The sequence below is a fragment of the Podarcis filfolensis genome, assembly GCF_964270895.1.
Source record: "Podarcis filfolensis genome assembly, chromosome: 1".
Taxonomy (NCBI): Eukaryota; Metazoa; Chordata; class Lepidosauria; order Squamata; family Lacertidae; genus Podarcis; species Podarcis filfolensis.
The window spans coordinates 113,110,007-113,130,050 of NC_139604.1; the positions used below are offsets into that span (position 1 = coordinate 113,110,007).

Genomic DNA, 20,044 nt, shown 5'->3' on the forward strand with positions numbered 1-20,044 from the left:
TCCGGTTCGACTTCCAACTCTTTCTGTCGATGTTTTCACAGTGCAATTGCTTCAAGATATTTTATGGGAAGTGATTCATAAATGGAAGAAATTAACAAAATAGATAATGAATAAAACTTGTGGGATTAACATGAAATGCGCTCCCCCCTCCCCCCTCGGTGGTGTTGGGGTGGAAAATATTCCCTAGGTGTCTGCCACATTCCAGAAATTAGCTCCTATTGAAGAAACATCAGTCCTCCATCCTGACTCATTGACTCGCAACTCTTCCAACAAAAGATATGGCTGGCACATCCTGGAGGCATTGCTAACAACACCAAGATACCAGATGACTGATGATATCTTAATATAAAATTAATATAGAACAACAATATAGAGCAGCCTTTGGAAGTCGTGTGGACTTCCAAATTAGCCTTTAAAGAAGCACCTGAAATGAAATGGAAGCTTGCTACAAAGCTGTTTATGCAAGCAGGTTACATAGGAGAGACTGGAATGGAATATGCTTTTCACTGCTGGAATGTGGGAATGGATATGGAAGTCGCTGACTAGGCAAGTAACATTTTGCAGCTTTGATTTGTTTGAAAAGCACCAGGCAATTTGAGAGGAACTGCTGTGTCTGTTGGCACTGCAATAAAACTTGCCACCAAAATATGACTGAAGTCAAAGCAGAGATTCGCAAGTGCCAATTTTTATTTTTAAAATCAATTCTTCCTATTCAGGAAATGGATCGTGTGGTAAATCTTGTGGGAATGCAAAGCAGTCCCATAGCACACAGCATGATGCATGGATCTGGGGAACTGAAGATCAGAAGCAGCTAAAGTGATATAGATGGTATAACATGTTTAAGAATATTTTACATGGAATCTAATACCATATTTGTCCTTGTATAAGACGGTATCTTTTGCTTAGAAATAATAGGCAAAAATTGTGGGTCGTCTTATACACAGATAGCGAGGGGGGACAGGTGATTTGTGGCAGCAACCAGCAGGAGATTGGCAGCGGCAATTGGGTGTGTGATTGGTTGCTGCGCCAAGGCCTGCTGACGATTGGCTGCTGCAGCAGCAATTGGGTGGGCTATTTATGGCAGCGGCGAGGTGTGCGTGCCATCGGCTGTGGTTGTGTCGAGTGTGCAGGTGGGCTTTTGGCGGTGAGCGTGCAGACAATTGGTGGCCGCAGCAATGTGTGCAATTTGCATTGGCGGGCAGGCTGGAGAGTGATTGGCAGCGATGACCCCCCCCCAAAGAAGCTAAAGAACTCTGGGCAATCTCCCCTCCCCCCAACTTTTTGTTGCGGTCCAATAAAATAGGGGTCGTCTTATACATGAGGGCGTGTTATACACGGAAAAATACAGTACTTCCATCATGAAGAGTCAACATGTAGACGCATCTTGAGGGAAAGGTGGACAAAGATGGAGAGTATTGATAAAGATAAAGACTGGTGAGCAAGCACCAGAGAGAAAATGGGGAAAAGTTAGGCATAAAAATTGGCCCTGTCTGCTGTAACATGGTATCTGGACAGCGGATATTGTGAATTGTTTCATAATAGAACTGGGCTTTGTTTTCAGTAATGACTGTCATCAAGGCCAACAAGGGAAATCTGCAGGTGGAAACTTTTGAGATACCTTCCAAAGATCTGCTGGGGGGTGGAGGGGGAAGAGGAAGAAATTCTAAGTGTTGAAAGAGGGGATCTGAAAGGGGAGCATTGTTCTAGCACCCAGAGCTGAAAACATTACTATAAAATGTTTTGGACATTCTCCAACAGTCCACTGGAATACGTTAAAGATGTGTTCAGACATGCAGAAGCAATAGGGAGTTATAGCCCTTCTAACAATGCAATCCTAACCATGTCTATAAAGGTAAAGGGACCCCTGACCATTAGGTCCAGTCGTGACCGACTCTGGGGTTGCGGCGCTCATCTCGCTTTATTAGCCGAGGGAGCCGGCGTTTCTCCGCAGACAGCTTCCGGGTCATGTGGCCAGCATGACTAAGCCGCTTCTGGCGAACCAGAGCAGCGCACAGAAACGCTGTTTACCTTCCCGCCAGAGTGGTACCTATTTATCTACTTGCACTTTGTTGTGCTTTTGAACTGCTAGGTTGGCAGGAGCAGGGACCGAGCAACGGGAGCTCACCCCGTCACGGGGATTCGAACCGCCGACCTTCTGATCGGCAAGTCCTAGGCTCTGTGGTTTAACCCACAGCGCCACCCGCGTCCCATAACCATGTCTATACTCAGATGTAAATCCTATTGAATGCAACTGGATTTACTCCTAGGTAGGTGGATTTAGGATTGCTGCCATGGCCTTGTGCATAGCACTGTCATAGAGTTTCATATCTTTCAAATGAGAGAGCACTGGAAACTTAATCGTCTTTGTAATATTTTCTTCCCTGATAATGTTCAAATACAGCACAATGGAAGCTAGCAGATTCCTATAAGCAGAAAACAAATCTGCTGTTCTCCCATCAGATTTCTAAAGAGAGTCCCTGTACTACAAAGTGGTTCAGTTTCACCAAATGGCAGCTTTTTCTCTCACACACTTCCCAATCTGAACTAACGCATTTGCTCCAGACGTTTTCTGATCATACTCCTTGAACTCTCATGAGATGTCCTGTTTTGAAGAGAAATGGTATAAAAAACAGCTTACCAATTGTTATAAAAAAAGCTTTAAACGTCATATTATACCTAAATTCTACAAAGGGCTTGATGATCAATAACTGTTTTGAAGATTACACAGCCATCAAGGCATAGTAAGCTTTTTATCATTCCTGACCACTTCAGGCAAAACTAAACATTTGTTTTGTTGCTGTAAGCCCTTGTGAACCCCCCCCCCCAAGTATAATTTATATCCAAGGAGGGAGTATAAGCTCTAGGAAATAAAAAAAACTTAATATATGGATCCACCTGCCATAATCAAAGACATCCCCAACTCAAAACAGCATCAGACATTGCAATTTGACGCACAACTTGTTGGTAGAATCACATTTCCCCACAATTTTACTCAAGGTCCCATTCAAATGCTTAGGCCTGAAAGGCTACCAAACATGCAAGTTTGATGCTGGAAAATCTTTGATCAGGTCTCCTGACTTTTTTTTTTTTTAAGTTGAATTGAGGCTGAAAGACTCCCACCCCATGTAATTAGGAAAAAGGGCATGGAAGGGCGTTAACTATTCCTCTGTGTCATATTCCCAATTTTTGGAAATAGTTTCCCTGAATGTGGGGTACAAAAATATAATCAGACTTGTATTTGCAGATGTGGATTGCAAATGGAAATTTCATTCTCTAAAACCTTCCTCTCCTTGGCCACCACAAAGACTAAACCAGGGGTTAATACAAATTTCACAACCAAATCTCTCTCTCTCTATGCAACTTTACAATGAACTAGGCCAGGACCAGCACTGAAATAGGAAGGACCGGTTCTTTCTACTGAGATAATGGGCTGTATCTCCACTCTAAACCTTCCATTGCATACAGCCCAATCCTATGCACGTTTACTCAGAAATCCCATAAATGGATTCAAAATGGCTGGCTTTTGAGTTAGTGTGCAGCCTTGCAGTGTTTTATTACACAAATGATCATAATGCTCGTTATTATTCTAGCCAAAAAAGGCAGCCCAATACATTTTACTACCTGAGGCAGAACAGCTACCCTCCTCCTCCAAGTCAAGGTGCAAAGGTGCACAGTACAACCTGAGGTCTGCCAAGTTCATTTTGGCACCTTAACTTAAAGGAAACAAAATTCCCACAGGTTCCTCTCCTCCTCCCTGGGAGCAGAACTCCAGAAACAATAAGTGAACTAGGCAACAATTTGCTTCCCTTTCTTGCCCTCCCCCCACCCCCAAACCAGTCGCCTCAAGATCTCTCCTCCTCACTCTGCCTAACAGTAGGGCCGGCCCCAAACGCATCCTCGCCAGGCCCCTTTTCGCTCTTGTTTTTATTGCCAGGCTTCCGCACCTGGGGGCTTCCGAGGGAAGCAGCAGACACACAGCCTGCCATTCTCCCTGCCTGCTGCGGAACAGCTCGGCCTCTCGGACCAAAGCAGGAACACGGAAGCCGCCTAAGTCGCGAGCAGCATCTGCTGCAACCCCTGGCAGGCGCTCCGAAGCCAATGCGCCGGCTACTGCTGCTGCCCGCCGTTTCCTTGGAGGGAGATGGAGCGCGCGCCCAGCGACCCCTCTCCTCCTCCTCGCCGCCTGCCAGCTGGGCTGGCGGCTGGGAGGGAGCGGGGGAGGGGCCGGGGCGGGTGTGGGGAGGGGAGGGGAGGGGAGGGGGGCAGGGCTGCCTGCTGCAGTCACTCTGCTGCCACATGCCCCAGTCCCGGGAGGGAGAGGGAAAAAGAAGGCGCTGCTCCGGCGGAGGGATACAGCGCGCCGTATAAAAACCGCGCCGCGCAGCCTCACACCTACAGCATTTTTGGCGAAGCGAGGAGGCAGCGAGAGCTGAGAGCAGCCGCCCGCCTTCGGCACCTTCGCCCGTGCATAGACAAGCGCCATCACCAGCCGCAATGGTAGGTAGCTTTGGACCTGCGAGGAGAGGCGCTGATTTAGGCAATCGATAACTTTCCGGGTTGCTTTGGAGCTGGCCTGGAGCACGCGCGGGCTGGCTTCGTTTCGCAGTTTTGCAAAAATGGACGAAGAGCATCTGGATCGGCTTGGGCGCGATGGAGCTGGCTGGCTTGCGCTTTTTTCCCCTTTCTTCCTTTCCCCCTTTTACTTTCTCGGAAGTTGCTGTTGCGGCGGGATCCTCTTGGCCGGAGCCCGGCTTCTTCTCACCCTGCCGCTCCCGTGCATTGCTAGCTTCGGCGGCAGCGCCGGGGACTCGATCAGGCCCGCGTCCCGGAGCTCGGCTGGCGAGCTCGTGTGGCTGATCTTCGCGTTGGAGAAGGGGGGGCGGGGGCTGCGGCGCAGCTGGATCGCCGACCCTCTTTGGGCACAGCTGGCCCGGATCGGTGGTCTCTCTCGCCTGCCTTCCCCCACCCCATTCACGGCTGCCTGCGCTGCGGGGTCTGCTCGGATGTCCTATGGGGGGTGGGGGGTGGGGGGTGGAGAGGGAGCCCTGACTTGCGCTTTCGCTTCCGACCCTTGATCCTTCTTGCCCAACCCAAATCTTCACCCTCCAACTCAGCCACCCACGCGCCCTCTTCCCAGCTCGGGGCTAGTTGCAGTTCTCGCTTCCTCTCCGCAGCAAAAGGAAGGGAGGGGAAAAATAACCCGGGGCTGCGGCCGGTTTCTGTCTTTCAGAGCAGCCGCTTGCCCGGAACTGGCGCGCTCTGCTTTGCCCCGATGCATGATGAATGCAAGCCGGGTTCCTCGCAGTTCGCGCCTCCGGAGGCTGGGTGGGGATGCTGGAGAGGCCACCGATCGCGCGGTTTGGAAAGGCTCGGAGAAGCAGCCGGGGCAGGGACGCTGTTGCCTGCAGAGCGAGAGCGGCTTGGCTTCGTTTATTTTCTTTCCGCTTTGCATGCGCTCCGGGGCAGATGGCGGAGAGGGCGGCAGCGTGCGCGGGAGGCGCGCCCTGCTGCCGCTGCCCCCGCCGACACCCCACTCCATGAGTGTTTGCACCCGCGCCTTGCCCGTGGGCAGAGGGTTCCCACGGTGGGGCCTCCGCCTCTCCCGAGGATGGAGGCGGTTGCCTGCGCCTTGCCTGGGGCGCGAGTCTTTCTTCCACCCCACCCCACCCCCCGGCCTCCATCCCCGCACGGGAAAAGGGGTGTTTATGTTTATAGCTTGCTTGTAGTTAGTTGGATGGGTCCCAGAAGAGCCGATGCAAGGTTCCTTCTTTGCAGCTGAGGATGGATCGGGGAGCTGAGCTGAGAAGGGATCGAAGCTGTCACCCGCGCGGAAAATCACAAGGGGGAGAGTGCGGAATACAGATTCCGGCGCGGTCTGGGGACACAAGACCACTTATTGCAGACCAGGGACACCAAAACACTTGCCTTAGAAAAAGAAAAGGCGCCCCTCGGTTGGACTCTGCAGCCCCTCTAGCGCGCCCTCTCTCCCGGTTCCTTTTCTGCCTGTGCTAATGAGTGAAATGACGACTTTTTATTTTCCCTCCCAGGGTCTATGCCAAGTGCATTAGGCAAGGGTGTGATCTTCAGTGCATGGCATAGCTGTGGCTGCAGATGGGGGCAAGGCTCCCTACCTTAACACAAATATAAAAATCCAAAGATTTCGGAATATATGAGGCTATTGCAGACAGAGATCACCCCTTTCCCCTTGGTGGGTGGGGAAACTGGAAAAATTTCCAGGCTTGCTAGAAGGAGATGGCAGTTCAGAAGGAAGATGGAAACAATCCCGGTTCCTCCACCAGCTGCACTGCGCAGGGGGGAACATCTGCAGTTATTGTGCTGTTTCTCCTTCTCCCCCACCCCTTTCCCCAAGCCCCTCAAACGCAGCAGTGCTTAAAAAGCCTTGGATGATGGCAGCATTACATCATTTCTCCACCTCTTCTTCCTCTCCGGTCTCCACCCTGACCCCAAGAGGCAGCGAGAGTAGCGGGTGAAAAGCTGGGGTGGTTTTAATAGGGACTCTATTAATCAGTTTCCTGTAAGCCTCAAGGAAGACACTGAAATGAAATTGCTACCTCAGGAGGATTCGGATAAGGTTTAGGTGGGCGTGAGAAGGAAGGCTCATGATCTGCGTACAGGAAAGTGTGTTAGAAGCATAATTGGCAAGATGGGGGTGCCACAAAAAGGATGGACTCCTGTTAGTGTCAAACAAACAGATTTATTGCTTGTGCAGTAGCTGCTTAAGGGGAAGCCTTTATTCCTCTTTTGCACCACGGAAGTGGACTACTTTCTGTGTCATTTTTGTTTTGTATTTCTGTGCAACTTGATTTAACCTCATCCAGTGCTGACTTGAGGGTTCCCCCTCCCCAAGAGCATTTATTAGATTGTGACCTTTTCATTCATTCTTCGGCCCTCTTTTTCTTTCTTTCCACAGCAAGGCACCAGATATTTGCTGCAATATTGTGACGTCTTGGGGGGGGTGTATATGTGCTCTGGGTGGAAATCTCTGCTTTGGTTTCCTGGAGCGGAGAGGATAAGATTTTGCATGGCCAGATATGAATATGGGCCACGCATGGTGGATCTCCTGCTCCCGCTTCATCCTGTTTAGGAAGGGTGACATCACCAGAACCGACAGTCCCCCCCCCCTCCTTTCCTCCTTAATTACTTGGATGGGTGGGGTGGCTGCTTCTAGACAATATTGGCTATCTGGCCATAGCCACGGCACTCTGTGTTTTGTGCCTGCCAAAAAAGGTTGGCAAACAGGGATGCTGCATAATGTAGCAACTTGCAAGTACAAAACCTAGATTATTATCCTTCACATGTCAGGCAGAGTGTTTGCTACACTCTTGCTTCTGTTGATTTGCATCATTTCCCCCCCACTATTAGGTGTGGCCTTGTTTCCTGTTCTGCATTGCTCTGATATGTTATGTAAATCACTATGTCAACTTGCCTCACTGGAGGGAAATCCAGTGCTGGAGTTCTGGGTGGAGATAGGACAGGGTTTCACTTTTAGGTGCCAGCAACAAATGCTGTGAGTTTTTTGTTTCTTGCTTAAAAAAAAAGAAAAAGAAAAGAAAAGCCTCCTTTGGGATGACCTTAATTCAATGGCAAGCCAGTGCATTGGCAAATCGGTGGTTGCCAGCAAAGGCTTCCAAACCGCGGCTGTGTTTTTGACGCATATGTTCGTCTTCAAAGCCCACCCGCAGCAGCCATTTAGCTGTGTCTGTCTGAACTGTCTTGGTGGGGTTTGACCCTGGCAGTGTCAAGACACTTATGTGAGGTGGAGGAAGCAGTTTTCAAGACTACAGGAAGGCAAATTTATTTCTTGGGGGCATGGATGTGATCTGCCCAAGTTAAGCTTTTCTTTCCCTCTTTTGCCAGAGTTCAGTACATAATTTGCACGTCCCATTGAAATTGACAGAGACTTCGTAGTGCTGCTTGGGTTGTGCTCTGTACTCTTCAGCACACTGACCTGCTAAAACGCAATCCTGTGTTTGTCTTAAGTAGTGATATCTGAGTATGCAGAGTGTGAATGTCAGCCAAAGGCACCCTCAGCTGCCTTAAAATTAAGACTTTATCCAAAAACGGAAAACAAGCTTTTAAATTAGTCCTGTATATGTCTGACTGTGGTCAGTTTTTGGAGGGAGCACCTGAAGGATTAAGCATTGCTAGATGGCCCACATCACGCATTGCATCATGCTAAGACTAGCAGCCTCTTGGCTGTAATGAAACCGTGATACGAAATTAATCTGGGTAGGATCTGTTCCTTGATCACTGATGTAGCAGGTTCTTGCTTCCCTGTCTTGGCAAGCTACCATTCTGGCTGGGCACCCTATGCACACTCCTGCTGTGCTGCCTCAATCCTGTTTGTTCTCCCTTTAGCGGACAGAGCGATGATTTGTTGCCAATCGCTTCTGGATGTGCCAAACGTTAACATAACATTATGCCATCTTGCTTCTGAATTGCAATTGCATCTTGTGGTTTTGACTGACATAGCTACAGGTAAAAACAATGTTCTGAAATACTTTTCTATTCTTTACGTAGGCCGATCAGCTGACCGAAGAACAGATTGCTGGTAAGTATCCTAAATGGAGGGAGATGGTTTCTGTTGGCCTAGCAACCTATTCTGAATACAAAAATATTGCAGAACATTCTTGGTGGCTGCTATCGCTTGGCTGTTTCTCAGGATGGTACATTCCTATCTGAGTAGGTTGATTTTTTGTTTTTTGTTTTTTTAAATGGGCAGGAAAATGTTTCCCACTTTGTACTATGTTTCTTGAACATAATATATCACTTTATTACCATTGTCATTTAAATATACTGGTTGATCATGCATCCCTTGTCTTCTTCTTGTGCACGATACAATTATATCTGGATCAAGAAAAATGGTTGCAGCCAATGTTAGTTCTGCACAAGTGTAAACCCTTTGATGTGAATAACTTTGGTCCATTGGTGTCAGTGGGTTTACTCTGAGTAGAATTTACTTGGATACAACCCAAGGAGAGAAATAGATGGATTTGTTTGACTCTTTCAGTAAATGTGCAATAACGAAAATAACAAAATAATCACTTACTTGAAGATAAAATGCCCAGGAGCTGGCAGTTACTCTTGCCAGTTGGTAGTCATGAAATAGGTACTAATTTGAAAGTTCAGATAGGTAGAAGCTACACAAAGCAAGCACAAAATCACCCAAAGTGCATAAGGATCACTCAGTGGAGTACAGGAGACTGGCTTTCCCCAGATCTAATTTGCCAGTTCTTGAGTCCAATTGGCAACCCACAATATTAAATACAGCACATGATGTTGGCTGCATTTGGGCAATCCTCAGACCATGGACTGGAGAACTGCAAATTCCCTTCTCCTCCCACATGGAACTTAATTCCAGGCTTAATTAAACCATAGTTTCTGCTCCGTTTGTGCAGGACTAGGACTAGAGGAAGGCTATTTCATAGTCTTGTGGGCAGTTGCACTGACTACAGCGGCCTTGGTCAACCTGCCACCCTCCCGACATTTCGGACTACAATTCCCATCAGCCCCAACCAGCATAGCTGTTGGTTGGCAGAGGCTGAGCTAGACCAAGTGTGGGCTGTCTTCTTCTTTTCCGCCTCTCGAATCCATTTTCCATCCCTATGCATTTTGTTCTTGTCAACCCCACAAGCTGATGTAGCACGGTGGCTAGAAGACTGAGCTATGATATGAATTTGGATGTCTTTGGTTCAACCCTCATCTCTGCTATGACTTGAAACGTTGTTGGATGACGACGCTGACGCTGTTAGGCTGAGATTGCTAGAACCTCTATGCACATTCAGGATCTTTTAAACAGTTATATGGGAAACTGTTTAATATAAAATCAGACAATTAGTCACTTTAGCCTAGTGCTCTGAACAGTAGTGGCTCTCTTTCAGATTCGGGGGTTGGCATCTTTTTTAGCCCTGCTTTGAGATGCCAAGGATCTAGAGTGGATCCTTTTTGTATGCAGAGCATGTGCTCTACCAATGGGCTTTGGCACTTCTCTAAAAGACCTGATGATGAACTGTTACTAAAGAACATAAGCACTTTGCTGGACCAAGTCGAGAGTCCATCCTGTCCGGAACTTTTTGCAAGAACCCCAGCAACAAAAATTGGCCAGTGGTTCACTAGTAGACCACCATATAACGTCTGCTCACCCCTGGACTAAAACATGGTAGTTCATGTGGTTGGAACCCAAGCATTGCTGGTTTGATGATGTGTGTTTTGTGAGATAGATGCTTATTAACATATACTTAATAGTTCCTCCAGCTTGGTACAATTTGCTCCAAGTAATGTAGTATAGTGGCTGAACTCGGAAGCCTGCTATAAGTCTACTTGGGTATGCTTCTCCAGCCCTGCTGCCCAATCCCCTGTCCTGCAGCGTACAGAGATTAGAAACCCATTTTGCTAGGTTGTTCTAAGGATTGTGTTGTACTGAGTACTATGAAAATATTCTTAAAATGTTAAGTATTGTTGTTTAATATCAGTGGTGCAAAGGCCTTTACATAATCATGTCTACCATATCTTGAGTGCAACAGCTGGTCTTAATCAAAGACAACGTTAGTTTTTTAAAAAAGAAAGAAACATGATTTTTGTTTTGTTTGAAGAGCTCAGTGTTAATTGACAGCTTGTCTCACCATAAAGACAATTCCTGTTCATCAGTTACAGAAAACTGGACTTACTGACTTGAACATTTTGAGCCATAGTGGATGGTTTGGGATGTGAGAGACTTTTTGGGTTCAAATCTCCATTTGGCTATGATTGCTTATAAGGTTCTCCGCTGTCTTTCAACCTGACAGGCTTTGGGTTTGAGGTGGGTGTTGTGAAATTACATTTAATGCACACTCTCTGTGCTGCATTGTATGCTGAAGAATTATGCTGGCTGGTTAAAGAAATAAATTGTGATTAATGTGCTGCAGTTCATAACAATGGGGAGCTTGTATTATTTGAACAACTGACATGAACTAGGGGAGGAAAAAAAGATGTTAACTCGAGAGACATTGACTCTGAACAGAGGTTGCTAATGGTTACAGAAGGAGTTTGGCATAACCGTGCCCTGGTTACCACATAACACTAGGCTATGGCTTGTAGTCAGTTTGAATGTGTGAGCCCAGCCAAGCAGACTAACCACGATCTGCTTTCAGCCAACAAATGACAGTGGTTTGTTGTTGTCTTACAAACTATAGCTTGTTTTTAAGTTTTGGTTTGGACCCAGCAGCTTTGTTTGACCCTGTTTTTTGGCTGCCCCACCTCAGATCCTTACCAACCTACAAAGGGATGAGACATGAGCTGCTGAGAAACAAACCAAACCTTAGAGAAACAAGACAAGGTTTGTTTGGTCATCTATGAAGCCACTTCAGTTGAATAAACTTTGATTAAAACAAACCACGGGTTAGTGTTATGTGCAAACACTGTCATTGGAAATTTACTCTTCTGCCTAGTGGTCTGTAATGCCATAACTGTTTTTTTCACACCTGTATCCCACCTTCCCCAAGTTACTCAGAACATGGGAGTTAGTTGCACAGCACCCATATAACATAGGTCAGGCTGAGAGAGGGAGATTGGTCCAAGTAAGCTTCATGGCTGAGTGGGGTTTTTGAAACCCCAGTCTGGTGCCCCCCTTTTTTTGGACTACCATCATCATTGGCCACGCTGTCTGATTGGAATTGTATTGCAAAACCTCTGGAGGCTGCCATGTTGGGACAGGCTGCAGCCCATGTTGGCTCTCATTTACTCCCAACAACAAACAGCATCCCTAGGACAAGCAAATTGATACTTCCAAGCAAGGTATTAAAACAGTTATATGCAGTGTTGGTGTCCAGTAATGTAGGTCTGTATATTCTCAATCAGATTTGCATATGTAAATTATCAACAAGGTGGAACGTTGTCTTAATTTGTCTGTAGGGATCATTGCTTGAACTAAGCAGTTTACAGCTGATAATGCCCTTGATGTCAGTCACGGTGCTAAATTGCGACGGGTCTTTTTTCTGTCCTCCAGAGTTCAAGGAAGCCTTCTCTCTATTTGACAAAGATGGTGATGGCACCATCACAACAAAAGAACTTGGGACAGTCATGAGGTCGCTGGGTCAAAACCCAACAGAAGCAGAGCTACAAGACATGATCAATGAGGTAGATGCTGATGGTAAGCATTTTGAAGAGGTGAACTTCTTACCATTGCTGCATGAACATAGCGCCTCAATTTGGGAAATGCTTAGTTGTAGAAATCCTATGAAACACTGGCTTTCTTGTTCAAAATGCTTTTAAGCTCCTGATAAGTACAGCCATGACTTAATAAATGGTTATTCGTACATAAATCATGGTGGCATTTTAGGTGAACAGGTATATGGATATATATATGTCCACTGGGAATTTCTCTCTTTTTAGGTTGGCTCAAAGTAAAATATAGTGGTACCATTACTTTTCTTGATACTGTCCAGATCAGGTGACATATTAGTACTCCTCTATTCTTCTTTGGTCAGACCTCATCCATAATTCTGCGTCCAGTTCTTGGTCCTGCAGTTTAAGAAGGATATATATTAAATATAATTTACCTGGAGGAGAGTGACAAAGTTGGTGAGTTTCCTGGAGAGGAAGTTTTGGTTGGCTACTGTGAGAATAGGATGCTGAACTAAATGGGCCATTGGCCTGATCCATCAGGATAAGAAGTTCTGTGAGGAAAGGTGGAATGAGTTGAATTTGTTTAGTCCAAAGGTCTAGAGCAGGCACGTCCCTGGCTGGTTTTCTCCGGCCTCGATGGCAGTTTATTTATTGGGGGTCAAATCCTTTAAAAAGAAGCTCAACAACTTTGGGGTAAATTTGTAAAAAAAGCTCAACAACTTTGGCTCTCACACATGTTCACTTCATCAAATCTGGCCCTCTTTTGAAAAAAGTTTGGGCACCCCTCATCTAGAGTAAAGGAAGAAATGAATGATGAAACAAATTTGTTTCTTGCTGCTCCAGAGGGTTGGAACTGAACCTGTGAATTCAGATGGCAAGAATAACTTCCCAATGTTATTATTTAATTTCTATACCACTTAATATATTAAGAATATCTCTTAAGTGGTGTACAAAAAACTGAAGCAATAACAGAAAATTTAAAACAAAATATTACAAAAACATGCAGTTTCATATAAAATGTTACATTAATATAAAGTTACTAATATATATAAATCAACTCATTCTCCTTCTGACATACCTTCCCTCTCAGCCTTCGAATTCTCACCCAAGGCCCAAACAAACTCTCAGCTCACCCACAAAAGTCTCACAATGAGAAGAGTTCCTAGAAACAGCAGGCATCATCCTGGTCTCTCACTCTAGATTTGCATTTTATGGGCAGGCCCAAGGTGGATAGTACTTCCTCAAGCTGCCCACAGCTACGTCCCATTCAGCTGCACTCTTCACGCTCAGTTCAGGTGCAGCAGGTTTGTTCAGTTTCCCAAGGGGTCCAAATAATGGGAAAAGAGCCCCCTTCCTCTCACTCTTTCTTCAGCCTGTGTTCTCTTCCTCCAAGGTATGAGTTGATTGACAGTGGGGCAGGCTCTCCTTTGCTAATAGTTTTTTAAGCAGAGGCTGGATGACCACCTATGAGGAATGCTGTAGACTATAGACTACCTTTGATGTCCCTTCCAGTGCTTTCTGGCACCTACCCTATGATCCTCTAGTCTCAGCCTCCTAAAACGAAATGCCTGGAAGGAGGGGAACCAAAAATATATATGAGAAATTCCTTCTGAACAAGTCCATGTTGAAACTACATGGGTGTTGTGCAAGAACGTAGTGACTAACATCCCAGATGGTATCATAGAGGCTAATTGGAGGTGATCCCAGATGCCTTATTATGTGCTGATGTTTCGTATGTTCTTAATCACGGGTCCCCAACCTTCCTGGGCCAGGGGCCTGCCTGGAAAATCTTAAGAGTGTTAATGCGCACCACAAATACCCATTTCACAGGAGAAAAACTGGCTGCATTCAGAACCTCATTGCAATACAGTTATACATCTCCTCCAAACAAATAAAACAGTGGCAAAAAGCAGGCAGTTCCTTCCCTGCTACTTCCAACTAATAAAACAAAAATGCTGGAGGGGTATCACAGAATTCTAGAGTTGGAAGGGACCACGAGGATCATCTAGTCCAACCCTCAGCAGTGCAGGAATATTTCACTCAACGTGGGGCTCAAACTCATGACCTGAGATGAGTCTCATGCTCTTAACAACTGAGCTATCGCTCAGGATATCCCTTGTGGGTAGCAGTGGAGGTGTCTGAGGGTGACATGATGCCCAAGAGTATATGTTAGCAACTCCAGTTCCCAGTATTATATCTGTTATGTATATTGTGAATATATATATATATATATATTCTGCTGGTGTTACACATACCGTATTTTAAAGTTTATTTTTAAAGAGGTTTTTTGTCCTGCTATCGACACCATAAACAGATTATCCATTGCTAACATTTGACTAACACATCTTATCCCCAATGAGATTCAACAACAACCATTATTTAAGAAATGGTTCAGTTGGCATCAATTCTACTAAAAAGAGTAGAGCTTAATTTGAGGGAATTTCTTGGGATTTTGTGGGCCTGTTCAGCAAATTGCTGTTGAAAGCATGGAGCATGTTAAGTTCAGGTGCTAAGCGAAATGGTTACAGTATTGCCCCTTTTTAAGGTCAACCAAAGAACATATACCTATTTCTGGGGGTTGGCAATAGAATTGTTGCCTGCTTCTGTGTTCTGTTGAACATCATAAGAGCCTGCTTGGCGAGGCCATTGGCCCATCTAGTCCTGCATTCTCTTCTCACTGTTGCCAACCAGATGCCTGTGGGAAACCTGGAAGCAGGACCTGAATGCAAGATTTTAATAGTAGAGATGGAAGCTATTGCTTCTGACTCTAAAACCTATTGGAGCTTATAGGAGTGCCCCTAGTGGGCAGGAGGTGACAGCGCTAGAGAGTTTATTTGTTGGCATTGTATTCTCCAAACAGTAGCTCAATTCAAAATGCATTGTAACGCCTCTTAAACAATCTTAAAGAGTCCTTTTGGAGATGCCCAGCTTCTTACATGTCTAGTTCAATACCTGGTCTTTCAACGGACACGGTAAGCTGTAAAGCCCTCACAGCACTTCTAAGTAGTGTCTGTATATTAAATACACCAGCTACCAGCTTGTCCCACAGTAGTGATTCAATGAGAAGAATTAAGAGTAGCTCCAAGTTTGCTGGAGTTTCAGGTTGTAATGGCAGTCCAGAGAAGAATCCTCTTGGATGGTGAACCAACTGCAAAGGATGTTAAATCAAGTTAGGCTGGTCTCGTTCACATATATTAACAGAACAACCATGCTTTTAGGACAGGGATGTGGAGCCTCAGGACCAGGGGCTGAGTCCAGTTCTCTAGACCTTTTTGTCCCTCAAGTCTCTCCCTAGTCACGCCCCTTCTCTGCAAGCCGCACCCTCCTTGAGTGCTTTTGCCTAGTTAGAATGGGCCCTTGGACTCTGATAATTCTGCTTGCTTTCCTGGATGAAAGATAGAGAGGGCTGTGTGTGTGTGTGACAACAGTCCTTTGGTACAGAGGTAAAATGAACATCCATTGCTCTGCCCACTTTTGCTTCTGGCCTTACCCTCGTCTGGTCCATGGCTCACTGGAAGACTGCGCAATAAGGAATGTTGTGTTCAGGCTGAAAAAATTTTCCCCACCCCTGTTCCTGGTAAACAAGTTGAGATTTGTTAACTTTGAAAGCAAACTCTGTTGTCATAAAAGGAAAAGGAGTGTGTTTGCCATTTTTTAATAAAGCTTTTTAAAAATAAGTTTTGCTATAATTTATTCTCTTCTCACCACCACCCCATTTTTATTTTAAAGGCAATGGCACTATTGACTTCCCCGAGTTCTTGACCATGATGGCCCGAAAAATGAAGGACACAGACAGCGAGGAAGAAATTCGTGAGGCATTCAGAGTCTTTGACAAGGTATATTTTGGAGGCATTAACTGGGTGTTTGGGATGTCTGAGTTGTTGGTTTGGTTACAGCAAAAATAAGGAGTTTTCTCAGTTGCTGAATGCAGTTGAAAAATACACACACACACACACAGAGAGAGAGAGAGAGAGAGAGAGAGAGAGAGAGAGAGAGAGAGACCCTCATAAGGTTCAGTATACATCAATGGCTTTTTATGTAGAAGGCCATAATCAAATTTCTACTGGGCCACTTACTTGGTGTAATTTACCAAGCCAGCTTTTTGGGGGAATGATAAAATGACTGTGTACCAAACTCATTACAGACAAGGGCAACTGCAAGGGCAAAAGGCATTCTGGAGAGCTTGAAGGAGGACATCTTCACACAACCATTTTGAGATGGGCATCTACAATAATATAGAACGTGACAAATGTCAGACAACCAGGGTTGGCTGATGTTTCATGAGTACATGCTCTGTGGCAAATTGTTCGGTTTGTTGCTCTGTAATGTGTGAAATGACTCTTCCCCTTAGACTCAGCTGAATTCTAAGTAAGGGAGGAGGAAAGCTTGTTGTGTCAGTATTTATCCCATTGAATGAGGTTACTTTGAGAGGGGGTAATTTCCCATGGATGCTCCGTGGAGGGTTGTGGCTATGTAAACAACTGAGGCCTGGTCTTCCTGGCCTAAATTTGAACATCTGATCCCCACTGCATGTAGTGCCTCTCCTGGAACAAATTGCCCTGTATCGATGTGTTAAAGGCTCCTCCCAAACCATGATCTCACGTCTGAAATAGGCCAATGACTTAAGAATGCAAATTTGCCCTGATTTTTTAGTAATAAAAAAACCCCCAACACTCTGGACTTCTTTGTATTGTTGGTATACCAGATAACATCAATTGCAGGGTTCTGGCTTAAATAAAATGTCCTGCTAAATAGAGGGCAAAAATCTGAGGAACTACATGATTAGTGCCATATATACCCAGCAGGACTTCTGGATCATGTTTTTTTTAAATAGCAGTTTACCATGCTGCATGAATCCTGTTTTAAAAACAAGTTCAGGGGATTTCAAAAGTGGTTAGTGATGCCATTGGCTTGTGGCTGACATTCAAAAAGAAAAATATTAAGTCTTTGTGAACATCCTGAAGCTGATTGTGTGAGCCAAATTGGGATGTGACCCCAATACTTTCAGGGCTATTTGCTTCCATGATCTTATTCTGTCACACTCTTGATTTGTTCCCTGTGAATGGGAGTTGGGGGGAATATTTCACTGCTCCCAGCTTTTACTAGTTATTGGACTTGCCTGTAGATTGGAGTGGGGAGTGGGAACCTCCCACCAAATGAAGCAAAACAATAATCCCAGCAGCTTCCCTTGCATCAAAGAGTTTTGTTAAATGATTATTCAAGGGCTTTCTTGACATTTCTTAAGTGGTTCCATACTAGAGATAGCTCCATAAGGCAGGCATAGAGGTTGTGGACAGAATCATTAATGTTAAATCTGGTTTCCTAAATAACTGTTCCATCAATGTAACAAAAATAAGCGGCTTGAGGACTACAGCCTGTTGAGTCAGACTTCAGTTCCTTAGTTCCTTGGATGAAAAGTGGGATAGGAATGTAGTAGGAGTAGGAGTAATAATTAATCATAATCACCATCTACCTCTTCTCAGGCTATCATTTTAGAAGGTAGAATTGCATTGCTCCCTAGATAGTTGTGCAACCTTAAGTGGGCAAACCTTACTTAGGAATAAGGGCAATCAAAGTGGAACTTGCATGCACAACATATGCAAAAGCCATCAAATTCTTGCCCTAAAGCCTAGGCAGCTGTCTTACACAGGTCAGGCTGTGTGTCCATCCCACCTACAATATAGGTTCTGTGCTGGCTTGAGAAGTTCAGAGTGGGTGACAACCTCTACTGGGTTTTAAAAAAAATCTTTACTGTAATCTCAATCCCTTGTCTTTCCAGGATGGCAATGGTTACATCAGTGCGGCAGAACTACGTCATGTTATGACAAACTTAGGAGAGAAGCTAACGGATGAAGAAGTAGACGAAATGATCAGAGAAGCAGATATTGATGGAGATGGACAAGTCAACTATGAAGGTGAGCTGTGGTTTCCTCTGTGGCTCTTTATTAGCATTGTGCAGGAATAAGGAACACAGGGCCTTCCAGATGTTGTGGGACGTCAACTCTTGTCTACCTTAGCCAGCATGGACAGTTGGAGGTGAGGGAAGTTGTGGACAAGCAACAGCTGGAGGACCAGTGATTCCCCATCGATGCCCTAGAACAGTGTCTCTCAAACCTGGGTCTCCAGATTTTTTGGGACTACAGTTCCCATCATCCCTGACCACTGGTCCCGCTAGCTAAGGATGATGGGAGTTGTAGTCCAACAACAGCTAGAGACCCAGCTTTGGGAAACCCTGCCCTACTAGAAGCTGTAGGTTGCTCACTTTCCTTGCTTGTCCCATAATTTCAGTGTTTGCCGAAAGCTATTTTTAGTACTTGCTTTCAAAATGCATTAAAAGTAGTGGGATTTCTTTTGTCTCTTTCAGAATTCGTACAGATGATGACTGCAAAATGAAGAGACTTCCTTTCACCTTTTTTTTCCTCTAGAAGAATCAAATTGAATCTTTTACTTACCTCTTGCAAAAAAAATAATAATGTTCATTTATTCATTCTGTTTCTGTATAGCAAAACTGAATGTCAAAATACCTTCTGTCCACAAACTGCATGTAATGGTTGGTGGTCCTGTTCCCAAAAAAAGATCGAGTTAAACTTATCAGTTTTTTCCAATATAAATAATTGTACTACCTTTTAAAAATAAGAAAGCACTTAGTGAACTCCTCAAAGTTCCATTTGCTAATGACTATTACACTGTTTGGGCTGGCCAGTTTTTCATGCATGCAGCTTGACAATTGAGCACAGTCAGACGTTTGTATTAAAACAGTTTTAAAAAAAAGAGAGGAAAAAAAACACCAAATCTTAAAAAAAACAAATAAAAAAATCATCCACTCTTTTGTCCAAAAGTGGATTCTAGCTCAATTTGTAGTTATAAAATTGTCATAGCTGGTTTATTTTCAAATTGGTCTATACCTCAGGATGGTATGCAGCAAAAATAGTTGAAGGATGCAAAATGTTTAGAAGGAATCTCCCCCCCCCCCCCAAAGGTGGAAAAGATTATCCTGTATGTAGAAGCAGTGTCCTTCCCCCCCCCCCCACCCCCAGATGCAGCGGAGGTTATGGGTGGCATGTCTGTGTTAACATTGGTTTTAATATTGTCTGCATTGCACTATTGTGAAACGGGTGTTGGGCTGTTACCGTTCACAAAACTTTTATTTTTTATTTTTAAAAAAGACAACCTCCATCAAGGGGCGGGAGCATTTTTTTGGACACACAACTCTTTCTCTCCCTCCCTCTCTCTCTCTCTCTCTCTCTCTCTCTCTCTCTCTCTTCTCTCTTTCTCTCTTTCTCTCTTTCTCTCTTGCATTTTTAAAAAACCTTCCGTAATGAGACTTGGAGCTGGCGGGGTAGCCTGTGGACTTCAGCACAACTATCAACATCGCTGTTCAAGATATTACAGTTATGTCCATTCCAAGTTGTAAATGCTAGTCTTTTTTTCCAATAAAAGACCATTAACTTAAAGGTGGTGTTACATGCTTCGTAAAAGCCGAAACTATATATCTATATACGTACATATATATATATATAAATAAATACATAAATATATATATACAATTTGAGAGACGAAACCAAAAAATTTAAATAAAGAAGGCAGTAGGAAGGGGAAATAAATGTGTTCTGTGAATGACTTGCTGCTAAATTATAATGCACATGTATGCAATAACTTAACCCGTTTAACGTTTCTTCAAGATGGCAAGAACTGACCTCTTGTAACCCAAGACCTTTGCTATAAATAAATGAACTTGTGCTTGCCTTTCATATTTATGACAATCTTAATTCAGTGGCTCACAAAACTGGCTTGATTCTAACTCAGCGTTCTGTAGTCTGTAGGGAAATGGCACTGTTTTTTCTCCTGTCGTCTGTGTTTAGCTGGAATGCTGGGCTTTTATATATATATATAGAAAAGGGCACTTTTGAGGGTGTCCCCC

The 20,044-nt window shown here is 44.7% G+C and overlaps 1 protein-coding gene across 2 annotated transcripts; it reads left to right on the plus strand.

Annotated features, from left to right (window-relative positions):
• The first annotated feature begins 4,257 nt into the window (after positions 1–4,257).
• Positions 4,258–19,874, plus strand: CALM1 (calmodulin 1). 2 transcript variants are annotated; one of them, XM_083621570.1, is made up of 6 exons: positions 4,258–4,497; positions 8,542–8,572; positions 12,005–12,148; positions 15,853–15,959; positions 17,903–18,038; positions 18,488–19,874. In XM_083621570.1, the coding sequence occupies exons 1-6, from the start codon at positions 4,495–4,497 to the stop codon at positions 18,514–18,516; spliced, it is 450 nt and encodes a 149-aa protein (XP_083477696.1). In that variant the 5' UTR covers positions 4,258–4,494; the 3' UTR covers positions 18,517–19,874. The 2 variants fall into 2 exon arrangements, with proteins under 2 accessions (XP_083477696.1, XP_083477697.1); XM_083621571.1 differs by lacking the exon at positions 8,542–8,572 and having other exon boundaries at positions 4,354–4,497.
• The last annotated feature ends 170 nt before the right edge of the window (positions 19,875–20,044 follow it).

Coding starts and splice junctions, on each gene's coding strand:
- CALM1 (XM_083621570.1), top strand. Junction 8,573..12,004: donor GACCGAAGAACAGATTGCTG/GTAAGTATCCTA, acceptor TCTGTCCTCCAG/AGTTCAAGGAAGCCTTCTCT. Junction 18,039..18,487: donor TGGACAAGTCAACTATGAAG/GTGAGCTGTGGT, acceptor TGTCTCTTTCAG/AATTCGTACAGATGATGACT.